The 19,239-nt window shown below is 38.0% G+C and overlaps 1 protein-coding gene across 6 annotated transcripts in view; it reads left to right on the top strand.

Annotated features, from left to right (window-relative positions):
- The window catches only part of NOL4 (nucleolar protein 4), a 191,146-nt gene that overhangs the window by 100,455 nt on the left and 71,452 nt on the right, over positions 1–19,239 (top strand). For all 6 annotated transcript variants that reach the window (XM_027883155.1, XM_027883154.1, XM_027883156.1 and 3 more), the window contains one exon: positions 8,867–9,150. In XM_027883155.1, the coding sequence (XP_027738956.1) occupies positions 8,867–9,150 (284 nt within the window). The remainder of the gene's footprint in view (positions 1–8,866; positions 9,151–19,239) is intronic.

Genomic DNA, 19,239 nt, shown 5'->3' with positions numbered 1-19,239 from the left:
AAGAGTAGGCAACAATTTGCTGAGGAGATGCAAAGCTATCAAGCTATTACTTATCTTGCTTGTCCTCACGGCTTCACTCTTACAGAAAGAAATACAGACTAATATCACCGAGTGAACAACATGTTAAAACTGTTTGGCTACATTTTAGACTTTACAGGGCTTTACTAAAAATTTCCAGTTTTGGGGCATCCAATCTGCAGAGAATTTCTTCTGATGATTCCAACTTGGTCTTTCCTCTTTGCTTTTGTCTTCTGGCAGATCTTGATACAGTAAAATTAGATATTGCACACATGCACTAGGACCAAATGGCAGATAAATCTAGCAATTAAGTTCCTTTCAGCCCCATTTGGGTTGAAGTTCAGGCACAAACATGCACCTATATATTACTCTTTGTCTATTGCTGGCACAGCAATAGAGTCTTCTTGCCTCCAGGAATGGCAGCAGCTGCTGCTGCCTGCAGCAGCCCTTGGCTATGGCAGCATGAACCTCTTCCATGCTGGACAAGGAGGAGCAGAGTGTAAGGTATCCTAGATTACCTCTTTTTAGTTTAAGGAAAAGGTTTCATATTTCTCCTTTTCATAATATATTGCAGACTCAAATGTCTTCGTTGCTGATAAGTTCTGTACATCTTTGGAATTTTAGTGAATCTCAAGAGTTCATCTGTCCTGAGCCCTATTTGCCTGCCTGTGTTGCATCCTTCCTCAGTTCCTACCTTCTTATCAATAAACTGCTCTGAGGTCCAGAGTCCTCTTCAGGATGAGCATAAGGCAACACCTCCAGCATCACTCATAATGTTATCAGACTGAGAAGTTGTTCCTGCAGTGCTCGCCCAGAGATGGAGCTCCAAGCCACATTCTCAGTGCTAGATGATATTTTGCCTGTCAAATATGATTCTATACACAGCACAAAAACTTTTAGAAGAACTATGGGTTTTCTATATTAACAATTGCTTGACAGAGCCTTTGTTGCAAAACATGCCCTACAGGTTTCTCCAGTGTAAGGGGAAAACTAGGGATTTTTCTCCCCAGAGATTGTAAGGGCTATGTGTTTTGAAGTGTAAATGCCAAAGAACAAGTACAAACTAGATGCATAGTGATAATAAGACGACTGTGCACCCAGTGAGCTTTCCAGTTGATTATTTACATGTGCAGTATCCTCCCAATAGACATTCTGCTTCACCTCCTTGCTGTCTATATTCAGGGACAGGGGCTCTGCAGGCAGAGTGGTCATGCAAGTCACTCATGAAGCTTTATAAATGAGCCCTTCTATAACACTGAGAGGGCAGTATTATTTTTCTGATAGTTGCTGATGTCATCGAGTGGCAGTTGTTCACTGCTCCATTATTTAACAATATCACTGAAAAAAATATCTTCCTGCTTGATGCCTCCAACAAGAAGAGATGTTTACCCATGGTAAAATCGTGAATTACTGGAAGGTTTGTTTAATTATGAAATAAGATTTACAGCCTGGCTAATGCTGATTCCACTGCATATGTGAGTGTGTGTATCAAATTTACTGTACTCTTGTTCTCTTGTTGACAAGGCTAAGTGATTGTATGAAGTTGCTCCTTACCTATTCCTCCACCACTGAAAACAATAGTAAGGGCATCGTTGATTAGCATCGCTGAAACTAATGGGAATTCTGGGTTCAAAATTCAGTGCAGTGAGTTCCATAGGTGAATTCACAGAAGCCAACCACACTGGGAAAGCTACATTTCTAGAAAAGAGAAAAAGAATTTTTAACATTATTGAGGTTAATTAACTGAAGAGGGCAACTAATGCATATTCTTGAAATGGAGCAAATGCAGTCTCACAGTGAATGTAGGGATTGAGCTCCGTGCGCATCACCCTGTTCTGTCCTCTGCCCACCTCTTAATTCCTGTTCCTTGTTTCCTTGACACCGTACTGACATTTTAGTGGAAACAGAAATAGTGGCAGTAACTTTCTGGAGGAGTAGAGAAGGGTGCTTGGGGTTTACACAGGTTCAAACAAAGACTGAATTTTTGGAAATCAAAAAGTCTATTGAGTGTTGTTACGCTACTCGAAACCACATGCTAGTCAGAAAGATCTTGAATTTAAAATTATTAAAGGCTCAGCAATGCATAGGAGGAAGAATTGTATATGCTTGGCTTATTTTTTTCCCTAAACATCTCCTAATATTTACTGCAGGAGACAGGATATTGGACAAAATGGATTTTTTTATCTGCCCAACTATGGCCATTCTTATGCTTTATGAAATGAGGAATAAAAGAGAGTCTGAAATCACCTTTGTACCTCTATTAATTCAACCCCTGTTCTTTATCATAGTATGAAAGGGGATGAAGACAAGGAATAGACAGAGTTGATTTTGACTGGCTTTTAAGTTATTTATTGAACTTCTGTTCGAAACATGACTTATGATGTAAATGAAGCGTGACCAAATGCATAACTGTGACAAATCGGTATTAAACAGTCCTTGTGAAAAGTGCTGTGAGTGAAAAGTGTCCTTGCCTTTTATCCATTGATTTAGAAAAGTCTCAATTATTATTTTATACTTCAGTTATTTCTGTGAGTCAGCACTGTACACCACCTTTTGCCTGATTCATGGTGTAGCTCTCCCAAAACTGCCTGCTGTCGGTTACCACCAGTAGAGTGTTTTTTTTTCAATAGCTCCTGTTGGGAAGGTTTGCCTTGGTTTTGTAGATTGCGGAAGGAATGTAACTAACTTTGTTTAAAATGATTGCTTATGTAGCATATTATTTATATTAAAGTTGTATTTCAACATACAGAGAATAAAATGTGCAATATTGAAGCCAAAGTTTAAGGAGAGCAACACAGTAACTCAAAACCGGTCTGGAGCCTGTCACTCAGGTCTGCAGTACTGTCTCTTGCAAGTGATCCTCTTCAAATGAATCAGATTGCTCAGGGTGTCAGGTGGTGTTTGGCAAGGTCTGCGCTGGTGGTGTCCAGCCTAATAAGATTAAAGCAAACTTCATCATACAGGATTTTGGTAGACAGTCTTTCAGAGTGGGTGTTATGACAGCCTGCATTTGCACAGCAAGAAGTTTCAGTCTCACTCATCCCACTCAGCTCATTTGCTTCCACTCTCCTTTTAGAAAGAACAGTTACCTATCTTGCTGCTCTCAGAGGTGCTCTGTCAACAGGTAGCCCACTCAAAGAGTTCATTTAACCTGAATGCATGCTACCTTGGAGTCTGTAGGCATCAATGTCTGTTTTGGCTGTGTATGGGATCCTCTCACATCTCCACTCCTTGGAGAAGAGCAAAGTGGCCCCAACAGATGCCTTGTTCATTTGGTGTGATTAATTATTACCAGGAATGGTTTTGACTTGTAGGACACTCTTGTATAGTCAGACTGTTTCAAAAGAGCCACAGGTGCTGTAAGGTTAATTGCCTTTTCCTTGTTTTCTGTCTGCTTCCTAAGTAGGCTGTCTGCCCTTTCAGTGGATCTGAGCTTCCATGTGGCCATATGGTTGCAGGCCGGTGCCACACTACTGCTGTTAGAGCTGAAGCCCAATGCTATGGATTACTCACTAGTAAAATGTGTTTCAGGTAGCTGAAGTCTCAGCTGTATAAACTATTAAAGCATACTCTAATTATTAATTGCATTCTCACATGAGAATTAATTTGAGAGAGGGTGAGGATTTATTCAGAGATTTGTCTTTATGTAGAATGGCTTTTTAACTCCTCCCTGACTTACTGGCAAGGAATATGAAAAGTCGGGGTGATTTAGAGTATAAAATTGATACCTAAGACATCCTTTAAAACATCTGGAGGTTTTTCTCTCAAGGAAAAAAAAGAGAGTATATATATGTAGCTTGGTTTGCTATTCACAGTACTTCAGTGACACTTATATCAGAGTTCAGATCTTAAATTTGTGCTCTCAGAAAAGTGGTATTTGATAAACTTGTTATTCCAGCCATCTTTGTTGCCCACTTCAACTATAAGAAAGCACTCCTACTGAGCACTGTGTTGAGCATTTGATATATCTTGTCTGAAGACAGTTCTTTCTGAGTAGAACAACTGCATGCTAACCTGTAACAGAAGAATCTCTAATTCTAGCAATGTATGTTGTTTGCCCATTCATAAATCTAGATAGTGTTTGAAAGGAAAGCATATTCCTATAAATTAAGCCCTAGTTTTCTGCTCTAAATCAGTGTCCTTGAAATGCCTGCCACTGATATCACCTTGCAGAATCCAAGGTGTTAAATATGGGGAAATTTGGTTTGACAGAGATTTAAGCCATGATAATGTGAATGTCTGTGGCAGATAATTGAAGTGAAGGATGCAATAGTTCTGAGAATCAAAATTCATATTCAGAGCATCTGTTTGCTTGAGCTTTCTCTGGCATTGTCTCTTCTTCCACCATTTCCAAGTTTCCTTCAAAAGCAGGGAGAAAAGCTAACACAGGGATGATTGCAATGAGCCTGGAAAGTTCACAGCAGGAATATGGACTTCTCATGTGTTCAAAAACAGAGCTGGTGTCACTTTGTATCTTGCTGGTCTCAGTGGGATCTAAAAGGAGGAGCTGGAAGCTGTAATGCAATGCTTTTTCTGCAGCTTTGAAGTAGAAAAGTTACTGCAATTTTTGAGAATTAGAATCACAGAACCATAGGATGGTTTGAGTTGGAGGGGACCTTGAAGACCATCTAATTCCAACCATCTTGTCATGAGCAGGGAGACCTTTCACTAAGTCAGGTTGTCCATGGCACATCCAACCTGCTTTGAACCCTTCCAGAAATGGGGCATTCACAACTTCTCAGGGCAACTTGTTTCAGTACCTCATCACCCTCAGTAAAGAATTTCTTCCAAATATCTAATTTAAACCTACCTCTTAGTTTAAAGCCATTACCCCTTGTCCTATCGATTACCTTAACACAGAGAGTACTTGGACTGAAGTTATCCAAAAGGTGTTGGTCAGAGCAGAGGATCAGTGTGGAGCAGTGTGCAAGGCAGGAAAAGGAGGTGTAAGAAATACTGGTCCATGAGTGAGAAATCTGTGCCTAAGCCTGAAAAATGTTCTATGCTTCAGCAAGACAGTGGCTGCTGCCTGATTCAGCAGTCTGTTCTTGGAGTATTTTTCTGAGAGTTGATGCTCTTTAATCCCTGAAAGAGGATTTCTGCATAGGTGAGACAGGCCTCAGCTAGCTGTATTTCTGAAGTGAAACACATGCATGTTTTGCAGTCAGACTCTTCCTTTTCAAGCTTAAGTAATAAAACCGGTTGTAGATGTGCTTCCAGTCTTCCAGCATTCTGGGTTAAGGGCTTGAAAGCTGCACAGTTCCTAAAGATGTGTCCTGCCCTGAGCAAGCAGCAGCATTTGATGAGGGCATCATTTGCAGTCATGGCTGGTGCTTGTGGATAGCAATGGCCCTGAGTGGTGATGAAGATGTGAGCTCATCCCACAGCCTCTTTTGTGACTGTCTCGATACCAAATGCAGGGTGGGGAGCCCCTCTGCTCCTTCCCTTCTCAGCTCCCAGTGCCTGTGGCAGCATTCCCTGGAGGTCTTCCCAGAAAATCCACCCTGTGGTAGGGGTTCAAATGGGGATTCAAACAAGCGATAGGTTTTGAAAATGTGTGGTTTTGAAAATCTGTGGAATGTTATATTCCACTCACCGGCCATCTGTGGGAAGGGAGCCTGAAGTGCCCGGTGACTGGCAGTGGGGCCAAAGAGCTTTCTGCAGGAGGGGAGCCTCTCAGTGGGTCCCTGATTGCTTCCCCATGTGTGCCGGGAGGGGGTGGACCTCATCGCGACTCAGCTGTCAGGAGGTGTTTGGGCTGTGGCTGCCTATATCCAAGGGTTAACCTGCCTTTCCTCTCCTGGGTCAGACCCTCCTGACTTCCTCCTGAAAAACTCTTGCTTTGAAGTAGCCTTATTCTTGGCAAAAATAGATGGCTGCCCAGGGATGAGGAATGTACTAAACCCTGTAATCCAGTTACCTTGGTAACATCTGTAAGAAACAACTAGTGCTCCACCACTTTTTGTTTGTCCGACATCTCTTTTATGGAAATATGTATTTCTGTTTACTTGGCAAAGGTGTGATTTTTACCATACCCATTGTGGCCATTCTCCTTAGCATTAAGCCAACAAACAACAGTTCCCATTTCTAACAAGCAAGGTTACATGACTGTAAAAACAAGTATTTGACTGTGTGGTAGAAACCGATTTACCATCAAGTAATCAAGTTTTGCTAAGAAAAGACAAAATCTTGCAAATACTTGTTCATTTTTTCAGAGTATTATAATGCTTGATTGCATTTACTCAGCATAGGAATCTTTGATGGTCGTGTTTCAGAGCAAATATAAGATTTTTTCTTCTGTGTTGTAACCTTCTCGCACGTGTAAGCTTTAGTTGTCAACCATTTGCCATAAAGGGGAAAAAAAGAAAGAAAAGAATTATTGCTTGTGATTACAAGGTAAAACTAACAGCTATGCTTAAGAATTGGCTGTTCCTGGATCTAGCTCTGAGCACAGCTCTCATCATTCTCATTTAGCCGTCTGTGTCCTGGTAGTAGTTCCTCTGCACTGCATGAGCTGGGACACCTGAGTGCCAGCACACAGAAATTCCCTAGGGATCAGACTTGTGAGCTGCAGAGTAAGCAGTGCCCCCACCTTTTAGGTGGTTCTTTGCATCCTCTGATTACTCACTTGTTTCTCTCTTTGCTCCCAACAGTAGGGAATTTTCTGAGCCCTTTAAAGGGAAGAACATCCCTCACTCTGTGACCGATTCAGTAATTGATTTACTTAATTTGAAACTATCACTTGTTAAACTGATAGTCAAGAAGCCAATTATCTGTTAACAGTCCTAAATACAAATCAGCAGTAATCAAAGTGTTTTCTCTTGAAGAAATCTGGATTTCTTTCTGATATCTCAGAGCTTTTAAAATGTGTTGCAAATATGGCTATTATCTTTTAAAAAATAAAACCCCTATTGTGGAGTTTCATTTTCTATTTTGGAATACTAAAACTGCATATAAATTTCTGAAACTCTGTTTAGAATTTTAACCTTTTTTATTGGTTATGCTCTTTAAGACATAAGTCTCAGGGCCTGATAGAAGGTTTATCAAGGATAAATCCTACTCACTTTATTCACTTACATAGCTGAAATCCTCAAGCAGCATTGCTCTGTTGCAAGTTTGGTTGGTGTACACATTTAAAAGCATTATTCTAGGAATGTTATGTATTTTATAGTATATACATTTGTATTTTCCAGAAGTAATATAAAAGTGGTACTTACCAAAGCATAGCTTTCTTCTCCAGCCATGAATTATAAAGCATTTTATAGAACAACAAAAATGTTCCTTAAATAAAACCATTTAAATTATGACTCTTATTATGTATTTTTATGAAACTAGATTTTTTACAGGTTTAAAAACAACCAAAGCAATTTTTAAAAAATGTGTTCACAATGTATGCCCAGTCCTGTATACTTTATGGTATAGAAGTTTTGGATGAGTACCACAAGCTTGGCACTGAGGTATCATGTCTTGTATATGGCTTTCTAAGTATTCAATTGAATTAGTTCACTCCCTATTTATACAGTATTTTCTTCCCTTTTAAAAATCTGATCTGAGAGTAGTGAATAGTTGTTTTTTACTGTAATAATGATGGTGAGTCAACAGTTTGATTATTCATGTAGTTTTAGCGTGAGTATTTTTGAGCTCATCCATTAAAGAACGTGTCGTGATGATTTTTTTTTTTTTTTAAATTTCACATGTGTATAAATGTGTTTGCTTCTTTTCCATGTAAGTTGTTTAGAAAGGCCCAAAGCAGATAGTATACTAAGGTGCTAAAATATTAAGGTCCATCTCATCCTGTATCTCCAGTTTCAATCTGAACACATTCCTGACTTCCCCAGTTTTGTTTCCAGCTTCACTGTCTGCAGTAAGCATAGGCTTGTAGATCCCTGGGCAGGTGTAGCACCATATGCAAAACCATGCAAGTTGCCAAAAAGCACATGCATTAAAGAACAAGAAATAAGCAAACTGAGTGCCAAATTCTGCTGCCTCTTAACCCATTGAAGGATGAATTGCTTTCCTAGATAGCCTGTTGGCAAAAAGATTGCTTAGATGTAAAGAGTAGTAGCACAGGTGGCAAATTTGAATGCTGACAACTGGACAAACCCATAAGTATGTGAAGACACATACTAATCATACAATTCAGCTGTAAAATCTTAGGGGTAACAACAAGACATCCAGCATTTTTGGATGTAGCTTTCAGATTTATAAAGTAATCCACTATTGATCAGTATTTTTAAATAACATACAACGAATGAACAAAGTGAATTTGCAAGTGAAGAAAATGAAGAGAGGATCTTTGTTTCTGGAGTCAGCTCTTCCAGCATAATCTCTACTGCCATCAGTGAATACATCAGATGTGTTTAAGTTTTAGCTGTGCAAGAGGATGTTTATGGATGTGACATGTGCTGTTCTGCACACTTAAAACCTGAGAACTAGATTCTCTCTGAGTACCATGTGCACCTCTGTTGATTTTGGAAATATGCAATACTACAGTAATGAGCATGGTATAAGAATCTAAATAGATCCATAGACATGTGGACAGACAGATTGATTAAGGCAGATTTTGTCGCTTTTTGCCTAAAACTTGTTTGTGGTACTTATCTTTTGTGTACACAGTGATACTAAGGTGTCAGCCCAGATAACTTCCCTTAACTTTGTAATATTTTATGGATTTGCTTAAAGCTTTTACTTGCAAATGTGGAGGAGTGTGTATGAACATTTTGCAGAAATGTACTGGTGTTAGTAAATATATATACTGCTTTCATTCTGTTGTGAAGATATAAATTATGTTTGAACTGGACAGAGATGATTATGTGGCATGTGACTGAAAATATATATTTTTTAATAGATGATTCAGCCGCAGAGAGTTTTAATGGCAATGAGACCGTGGGACACAGTTCCAATGCTTCAGGGGGAACACACTGCAGGGAGATGGCAGAAACCAACAGTAATGGCAAAACAAATCTGGAGCAGGATGAGCAGCCTCTGAACCTGAGTGACAGTCCCCTCTCTGCTCAGCTGACTTCAGAATACAGACTAGATGATCACAGCAGTAATGGAAAGAACAAATACAAGACTCTCCTAATTTCTGATCTCAAGATGGAACGGGAGGCAAGAGAAAATGGAAGCAAGGTAAGATGCTTCCACATGCTCCAGATATGAAGTATGTAGTTCAGAAAAGCAAAAGATTTGTGAGGCCAAACTGCAGGTTATTTCCACATAAGCACTTAATGTTTGTCAGATCATTACTTAAATGCTATACATAGGTATGTATGCTCTGTTGCACATATATTATGCATATGTACATTAAATGTGTGTGGATGTATGTGAGTGGATAAATATGTATAGGCATGTATATTGTGCTGACACACAGACAAAAAATGGTGCAGTTCTCCATAAGACATGAATTTTATCAATCCATTTATTGAGAACTGTCTACTTACCCATTTGAAATATATATATATTAAAATATGTATATAATGTTATACATATATATATGTATAAATACTGACATACATATACGTATGTATATTTATAGATGGCCATCTCATCACATGTATTATGTATCCGTAGAATTGTCATGGTTTAGCACCAGCCAGCAACTAAGTACCTTGCAGCTGCTCACTCACTCCCCTCCCCACTTTGTGGGGTGGCGGGGAAAATAGAAAAAAGGTAAAACCTATGGGTTGAGATAAGAACAGTACAATAATTGAAATAAAGTAAAGTATACTACTACTAATAATAATCATAATGAAAAAGAAGATAACAAAATGAGAAAGCAGAATAAAATCCAAGAAACACAAGTGAAGCACACATCAATTGCTCACCACCCACTGACGGATGCCCACAGCCAGTGTCTGGGCAGCGATTGGTGGCTTCTGTCCAATTCCCCCCAGTTTTTACCCTGGGCATGGTGCTCTGTGGAATGGAATAACCCTTAGGCCAGTTTGGGGCAGCTGTCCTGGTTATACTCCCTCAGGGTTTATTGTTCACCTGCTCCCTGGCAGGAATCTGAAAAGTCCTTGATTTAGGGTAAGCACTGCTTAATATCAACTGAAATATCAGTGTGTTATCAATATTATTCTCATATTTAATCCAAAACATAGCATTGTACTAGCTACTAAGAAGAAAATGAACTCTCTCCCAGCCAAAACCAGGACAAGAGTGAATCCATATGAATGTTAAGTGTTTATACCCAAGAAAATTACTACATATGAATTATCAGCATCTGAAAGGAGCTGACTTTTTTCCTTCATTATTGTGTTATGCAGGCACCTAACCTGAATTAAAACTGACAAGTTTGCTTTAAGAAGCTGTAATTTCCTGAGGGCTTTTCTGCCTGGTTTCTATTATGTGGGTAAGGGGAAGCAAGTGTGGTTATTTTGTAAATAAAGACAGATCTTATAGATTAGTTTAGTTAGCTTTCTAGGAAGGTGTTTGTCATGAAGGCCTACTAAAGGGAAGGTGAAGAAATGGCCTGTGTCATAGAATTCAGCCATTGATCTTACTAGTGACAAGTTCCTGTTTTTTATCTGATAAACAACTGGCTTACCACTTTTACAGCAGCAATAATAGGATGTTAGTCCTGGATCCAAATATTATTAATGCTAGTCACTAGCTTTCCGTAGCCTGACAAAATAGATATACTTTGAATGGGCACATCTTTTTACAGGACTTTGAAAGAGGTGTGTTATGGAAAATTGCTTTTTCTAGGCATTCCTAGAAAGACATTGTACATGACTGACGTCTAGATAACAACATTTATTTATGTTAAAGTTTTACCTTCTGTCTTCATTTCCTATGGAGTAAAAAGAAAAACTCGAAATGTTTTTGTAACTTACGTGTCTGAGTTTTGGTGGGTAGAAGAAAGAGAGACTAAATGAGAGATTGTTAATCTTTCTCGTGGCCATTCCGATTTAGCAAATCACATATCCCAAACCTTCTCTGTAAAATCTTCATGGAAAACTGTCTATCTGTATGGAATAGTTTTTTTTTCTCACAAATTTCATATTGTGAAAAATGTTCTGACTAGCTTTAGTCTCAGCATGTGTATACACTCCAGTATTGGATTGACTCAATACTTTGACTGTTGCACAGTGAGTCCCAAATTGGCTAATATGGATGGTATCTGCATTTGCTTCAGGGAACATTGTTCCAATAAAGCTCATCACCCAAATATTGAAAGACACACAGTTCCTTTTGCCTGAGGTAGGTTGTTGCTTCTGCCATCACTCTTGCAAATACACAAATAAGCTTGGCAAAGAAAGGAGGAGTCTTAATGTGGAACTCATTTATAGCTAAGACAAGAACACAGCCTGAATTTCCAATTTCAATCAGTTCCAACTAAGATGCAAAAAAAGTATCAAAAAGTGTTAAAAATCTGTTTGTAATGAATTGAGATGACAATCAAAGCCATCTCATTCTTTGTTACTCTGCAGATTTTAAGAGACCAGAATCATTCCCCACATCCATACATTCTTTCACACTCACTGTCATCCTACCCACTCTATACTGCCAACAATATGCAGATTTGTTTCCCCTTTTTGTCCTAGTGAAACTCATGTTGATGTTCACAGTTCATTTAAGCATATTATTTATTAGGTATGCAGTAAAAATTATTAAATATGGAGTAAATACTTCTGGTAGAACACAGTCCTGGGATAAACAAAAAAGTTTTCAAAGATCTGTAAGTTGAGTATAGAGTAAAAGAATATTTCTATGGCCAACTTAGTGGTTTAAAGATTAATTCTATTCCTATTTTTTAAATCTAAAAAATGTTGTGAGATATTTTTGGAAGGGTCAAACCCCATCAACGTATGAGAATAGAATGTAACTGTGCAACATCTCAGAATTTAGTATGCATACATATATATATACAGTCATATAAATAATTACTACTGTTTTACCTTAAATGCTATTTTACATACTGAAGAGTCAAAGAATATTTTACAACTAGCCTAGACTTTAATTCTCTTCAAAGAAAAGGAAAGGAAATAAAGAACGTATAAGGTCAACAGGGTACTACTGTTTACTAGGAGCCACATCTCACATATCCTTTTTATCTAGAATACATTTGGGATGTTTTTTGAAGTCTCCTGGAAATTGTCCCAGTAGTCTCTCAGCCATTCAGTCATACAATTACCAGACATTATCAGGCCTGAATAATGGCATCACTGGTAGTGATGGGTAAGCAAATGTGTTTAGTGCAAGCTCTTGTCTTGGTTTTGGCTAAGGACAGGGTTAATTTTTTGCAGTAGCCATGAAGGGGTGGTGCCTGCAGCTGTGTGTGAGTGGCCAAGACCATAGTGTTATTCCATACCATCTCATGTCCTTTGCCAGGGCTAGGGACTCTCTCTTTTGCTTCCAAGAAGAGCTTTCCTTTTCTGGTGGAGAAAGTGTGGTGGGCAGGGGGAAGCTGTCTGCTATTATTTCATTGTCCTGGGCTTAGTCAGCGTTTTGCATGTAAATCACCCTCTCTTTGTACACTTTTGTTAATAGTATTGCTGTTGTTACTGTTAATTTTTCTTATCTCATCCAGTAATTGTTCTCATCTCAACCCGTGATCTCTGCCTTTTGTGCCTCCCATTCAGAAGGGGAGGGAAGTGGTTCCTGGTCTTTTTAGTGGGAGACTAAACTGGGGAATAGTGTTCCTAAGCCATGACGCCTCTAATCTTGTTTTCATGAGAAAAATAATCTACAGCATGCACCAGATATAAAATTGATAAACCACATCTTATAATGTAGTATTCCTATGGTATCTTTATGTGGCAAAGAATTGAGAAAAGTTATATGAGAAATTAGTGAAGAAAATATCTGGTTTCTAAAAGAAGGGAAATATATTTCAATTATGGGGCTAGAACTGGAGGAAGAAGTACCTTATGCTTCCTCCAACTTCTGAAGTGGCCCATTTAGCCTGCACAAGATGTTACTTGTTTGGGATAGCCAGGACTCCATGAAACTCAGAGGCAAAGGGATGGAGCCAGGAAGATCTCTTGACTGATGTTCTGATAGGTAATTATGTATGTGCTGCAGAAGTATGATCAGGAGAAGTTGAGATAAAAATGGTAGTTTTTCTATCATATTTTCTTTGTAAATTTGGCAGCTACTGGTCAAATATATTTGGAAAATGGTTTCTTCTTTGTGGAAGTTCAATTTTTAGAATATTCATGTTGTCCCTACCTCTTTGAGCTGTAGGGGAAGTTTGCTACATAATGGCCTTATTCTGCAAGAGTCTTGGATGTCAAAACAGGCATACTTAACATTTTCCTAAAATCAGACCTCTCTAATGTACACAGAGGAGGCAATGAGTGGTTTGTAAGAAATGTAGGATTTGGGTTTTTTTTATAATAAATCAAGGAGGGATTGCCTGAAAAGAAATGGATAAATAAGTGGGGATTAGATAACCCTGTGAACAAATTTTAATTCAGCTTTTCAAACTGCTAGGGTTTATTATTTAACAAATGCTCCATTCAGTCACTTCAGAATATGACTTGTTAAACTGATGTTGATAACAGTCTTTAAACAAGTACTGCATTTCAGTTGACAGTGTTACTTTGAATCCTCAGTTCCAGGCAATGAGTATATGTGGTAATATCTTCTTTGCATAAAAAAACCATGTGTTGAGTGCAGTGAAGGGAGTTGCCAAATTGTAACATAATCTTAAAATCTGATCCAAAATGTTTTACCACTCACTGAAAAAATGTTGCGCAAGGATGAACATGGGTTTTCATAGTGATAAATATATATATGTAAGTATATGTATGTATGTATATACACTTTATATATGTGCCTTTATCGAGCTTATATTAGGGAACAGAGCCTCCAGTAAGACTTGGGTGTTCACAGCAGTAGAAATTTCTACAACCATTTAGGACTAAACTTAAGTCTGTGAAATTTTGCATAGCTGCAAAAATATAAATATAAATATAAATTTACCTTAACAGGGCTGGGTCTTTGTAGTACAAAAGACTTAGAAAGTTTTCATCAGCAAATGCTCTGCAAGTGCAGTTCTATGAATTCAATTAGTTAAGTGCATATATAAATTATTTAAGATCATTATATATTTACTTATATGGTGAGCCTACTGGTTTTCTGTATGAAGTCTCTGTAGCGCTGAGATTTTTTTATTGCTGTTTCTTTTGTTATTGCTACTTCCTGGACCTTATATTTTATTTTGAAAAGTCATTATATAGCTTTATCTCTTCTTCATTATTTATTTCATTAAATGTAGCAAGCCTGTTCCTTTTAAATGATTTTGTCTCTTCTGCATTTGGATAACAAGGTTATTGTGATACAGTATGGGAAAACAGCCTTTTGAGCTAACCAGTCATACCTACATTGTGCCGTCTATTTTACCTGGATTAATAAATAGGTCATTATGCCTGTGTATTGCAAGGGACGCTCCTAATATGGAACATATTCTCTTTGGGATTTCCCAGATAGAAACACGTGGTGCTGATCATAAATGCCTGGGAGATGCATTAAAATGAGGTAGCAAGACAGCACACGTGTGCCCGTTTTGTCTGGATACTTACTAATTGCAAACAGTTGGTTTTATTTCTTTTTACAAGACAAAATTTCTGATAGAAAAGTTGGACAGCTGGAGTCCCTCTGAGTGTATGGTAGGCTAAGTTAATATGCATCACGCTTAGCTCAAGTGTGTAACTGGCTACTTGCAGAATGGCATAAGGTAAAAAAGTTTTCCTCTGAGTCTGAGAAGAAAACGATAGTTTTAAAGAAGAGAACAGTAAATAACGTTTGCTGCATACTATGACCTTTAATTATAATACTGCATGTCATTACAGTTACAGTTGTTCTCAACAAGGCAGAGCTTTTGTGTAGTCTAAAAGGAAAATCTTTCTGTCCTTCCTTTAGTGCTGGGCTTTTGAAGTGTTTCTTCAGCCTGATGTAAAGAGCAGTGTTATTGTCATGGGCCGCTGCCAGGGGCTGTTTGCTTCCGACAATTGCAACTTCAAACCACTGTTGTAACAGATGTATCTACACTGTGGCAGGTTAGCCTGGCACACTGTCTGCTTTTAAGACAGGTCCCATTCTAAGAAGGTATTTTAAAAGCTGTAACCTTGCATGGGATCTGAAAGCCAGAGGATATGTGAGGTCCTGGGTGAAGAGTCATTTGAAGTTCCTTCATGATACTCTAGTTAAAACTTTAGTCATCTTCAGTGGTTAGTGCAGCTGTCGAATCCTGTAATATCTGCTTTGCTGGAGATTAGCGTTACTGAAGGAAACCAGGCCCAACTGTCCCAGAAGCCTTACCTGAATACACAAATTTCCAGATAAGCCTGTTGTCATCTGCTGGTGCCTCATGCATCTGGTTTCCAAATGTGTACATGAATTTAGCTGCAGATAGACACCATCTCTGAGGAGTAACGTAGAATTTCCATGTGTTTCTTTCTCACTCTCTCTAAAAGCTATGATTCTGTCTTAGCAAAAAGTGGAAGGTCATTCCTTATACCCAGTGAAGATCATTACATGTTTCTGAGGCGTGTGGAGTCACTATCTGTCTAGTTCCCTTCTGCCTGTATTTCTGTCTGCAGGTTTCCTTGGGGAAGTGGTCATGATCATGGTCAGATTATAAGGGTTTTTCTAAATATGGCTTTTTCTAAAGCAAGTGGAGTTCTCAGGAGTTACAGTGGGCTTTTACGGAGACAGTAGCTTATTGAGCAACTTAGGAAGTAATTTATTTAAAAGTTTTCTTAATGAAATATGAAACAGGTGTTCACCTACTTGAAGCAAGAGTTAAAATGCAGACTTTGGGAATTTGTCATGTTGAAGAACAGTGTTGGTTGTGGGTTTTTTTGTTTTGTTTTGTGGTTTTTTTGGTGTTTGTTAAACTGGTTTTTTTTCATCATCATTGATTATTTATATTCAGGTGGAATAGATAGGTTACATCTGAATGGGAGCATTGTCATATGGTGCTTATACAATTTAGTTAGCTCTAAGCAGGAAAGTGGAAAGGGTAGGATAGAAGGATCTCCTCCTCTTTGGAAGATGCCGTTAAATGCTGCACGTTGGCTTTTTTGTACAAATACACTTTTGCCCATCTAGTTTATTTTGCCAAATGCCCAAGTTATAAATAATGAATCTGGATTGAGAGTTAAACATTTCAGAAAGGAGCTTTAGCCTCCAACTCATCCTTTCCTGAGAACTTTTCAGCATCTCCCTTGCTTGAAGTTGGATCTCACTACCTAGATATGGCATAAGAGGAAATTAGATTTTTTGGTTTTGTTTTGGTTTTGTTTTGGTTTTGTTTGATTGTTATATTTTATTTCATTTCCATGGTCAGATAGAAATTGATTGTTAAAGCAATGCTATATTTTACTGACTGCTGTTTCGTTAATGCAAATATCTTAAAAATCTAGAGTTCAGAGTTTTGACAGCCTTATTTTATGACTTAATTTTTACGCCTAGGAAAAGGCTTAGCATGAAATACTGTTTGCCACTCTAATGAATAACTTACGAGCAGGGAAGCAAAGTCTGGTGAAAGTATAAGCAGGACATGTTACAACAAGTAACAAGATTTTGACCAAACAACAACAGGGACAGCGGGGCAGAATGCAAAGTCAGCATTATACACATTCTTCAGAGCAACAGGATACCAGCACAGACTTAATCTGCAGCTCCACAAGGGTCCAGTCTGCTCTTAGCATTCCAGCCATAGCACTGAGGAGAGAATCTCCTGAGCATCTTCCAGCTCTTGACTTAATTGTTGTTACCTGATGGAGCCATCATTGCTGATCTACACTAAATCCTTGGAAATAGTTTGTATGGAGATTTAAAAGTAAAAATTATAAAAAAGTTAAAGTGAGGGTGAAATCCACCCCTATCACCATCATGTGTAAGTGATACAAGGCTACAACTTCTTTTGGCTTGTATCTCACATCCAGGGTGTGTGAAGACAGGCTCAAATGTTGTGTTGAAGTACGCATCTCCTTTCTCTGCTATACTCAGGTTTGTGCGGAGGAAACAGCCATGCTACTGTTTTTCATAACTTCTTGGGTGATAGATATACTGCAATAGAAGGAGGTAGGCCTATTCTCCTATGCATGGAGAACATTAATAAAAGGAGAACAAAAAGTGTGTGCAACTAGTTTTGCGACCTAATTTTTTCTACCCGTTTACCTACCAATTCGCCTATTTTTTCTTTCACTATGAATCCCTACTTCATGCATAGGACTTATAGGTTGCTCTCATTGTAATGACTGATTCCTTTATGTTTACCACTTTATTAGACAGCTTGATTTTACTCTTCCCTACTTTCAGAAAATGAGAAAAATGAGAAAATCACAATTTTCTGTTTCCATTAGTCAGTTTATTTGTTGTTTGGAGAAAGCAGTGTGGTTCTATGAAGAAAAAGGTCTTTCTTTTTTGGTACCAAAAAAAAAAAAAAGTTAGTTTAATGGTTTAATAAGCACTGTTTAAGCACTAAGTGTAAGCACTATGTAATATAGAGCACCGTGTTACTGTGTTTTTCATACATGAATCTTGGGATTTTGGGGGCTGCCCTTAATAAATGGCTAAATAGAACATTGCTTTGAAGAGAGACAACTACAGATGCATGAAAAAAATCAGTGCTGTGTTTGCCAGGAAATATGGATGCTGTAGCATTCTCTAACAGTGACATTCATCAAAGCCCTTTGTCTATGATAACAGTTTTATGTCTAATTCTTCCCATTGGAAGTACATTTAGTAGCAGATTTTCATGTTCAGTGAAAGCTCTTGAAAATGAAATTGGTTTCCTGTGGGGCATCCATTCCAATGATGTTACTCCAGATCAATTAAACTGAAGTTGATGGTGCTAGTCCAGATTTACATAATCTGTAATGGAGAATACAATCTGGCTGCGTACAAGTATGAGATGCCACCTAATTTAATAAAAGAGAATAAGTTTTAATGTGACCTTTTATAAATTTTCTCAGAAGTTTTTTTTAAAGGAAGAAGTGCACATTGGTCAAATATCAGACAGTGGTGCTGTTGATTCCAGATTGCATATGTGTTACTTATAGATCCAGCTGTCTATCCTCATTTACACTCACCTTTGGAGTCTTTGGTCCCTCATACTGAAAAAGAAGCATTTGTACATGGAGGGGATGCAGGAATTTTTCCAACTTGGTTTTAGTGGCTGCACATCTGTTCAGACAAGAAAGCAAGCTATCAAGCACCTCTGCAATCAGTGAGGTAAGGTATGAAACTACTACTTCCCTTCCCATTTACAGCCAAGAAGGTTTTATAATTCATCCCTGGGAACCTATGTCTGTACCATTCAGTCAAATTCCTGTTCACTTCAGCCTAGATTTCTTCCTGTCAGTCAACTTCAAGGCTGAGCCTTGTTGCACTCCCTAAATCTCACTTTTGTTTTTTGTTTAGTTGTGCCTTTTTTTTTTTTTCCTTCTCATTAGGAAGGAAATTAAATTTGAGTTGAAGTCCTACCATGTCAAATGATTTGCTGCAGCTTTTTCTTCTCCTTCTGTTATCAAATACACAGCTCCTCTGCCAACTAGAAAAAGACTGAGAGGAAATCTTGCTCTTGGAAGATTAAATACTATTTGATGGTAAATTGAGCAAAATATAATGGGGTAACAATAATTGCTACCTACTATGATTGTGTTTAGTCTTAATACTATTTACAGTTTTAATGAACTGTCATTTTTTTTATTTTTCAGATGCAGAGGTTGAAGAGCTGATCCTCAAAACTAATCTGTGATGAATAGCTTGATAATTGGCCACTTTCTACACACATTACACTCCTTCAAAACTATAATGTTATTCAAGAAGTCGATAATCATGAATGTTACTCCTAATTGTTTCTTTCTGGTATTGGATTCTTTTCTATATGCCAAGTCAGCTCCTGAAGAAAGGGAGGAAAGAAGTCTAGGATTTTTTTTCTTTAATGACTTTTATAACAATATATTATTGATGAGGTTTTAAAACAAATGTAGTTTTTATTCATGGTCTTATAGGCATCTCTCTTTCTAATCTTGTTTTTTCTTGAATGAATACCAGTAGTCAAATGTCTTGCTGAATGCTTGATACACCTTCAAGCTGTGCTTTTGTGTGCTCTCCCTAGCAATTGCTGGGAATAATTACTTATACTAGAATACTGAATGCTTTTTTTGGATACTTACTTATTCATGGAACTGGATTTTCTATGTGATGTAAGAGAAGTGAGCAGGTCAATTTTTTAATAGAGGAAAGAGGGAAAGA

The sequence above is a fragment of the Empidonax traillii genome, unplaced genomic scaffold (genome assembly GCF_003031625.1).
Source record: "Empidonax traillii isolate 1590-97213 ecotype Southwest subspecies unplaced genomic scaffold, ASM303162v1 scaffold119:size1479319, whole genome shotgun sequence".
Classification (NCBI taxonomy): domain Eukaryota; kingdom Metazoa; phylum Chordata; class Aves; order Passeriformes; family Tyrannidae; genus Empidonax; species Empidonax traillii.
This window is presented reverse-complemented; position numbering and strand designations above follow the sequence as displayed.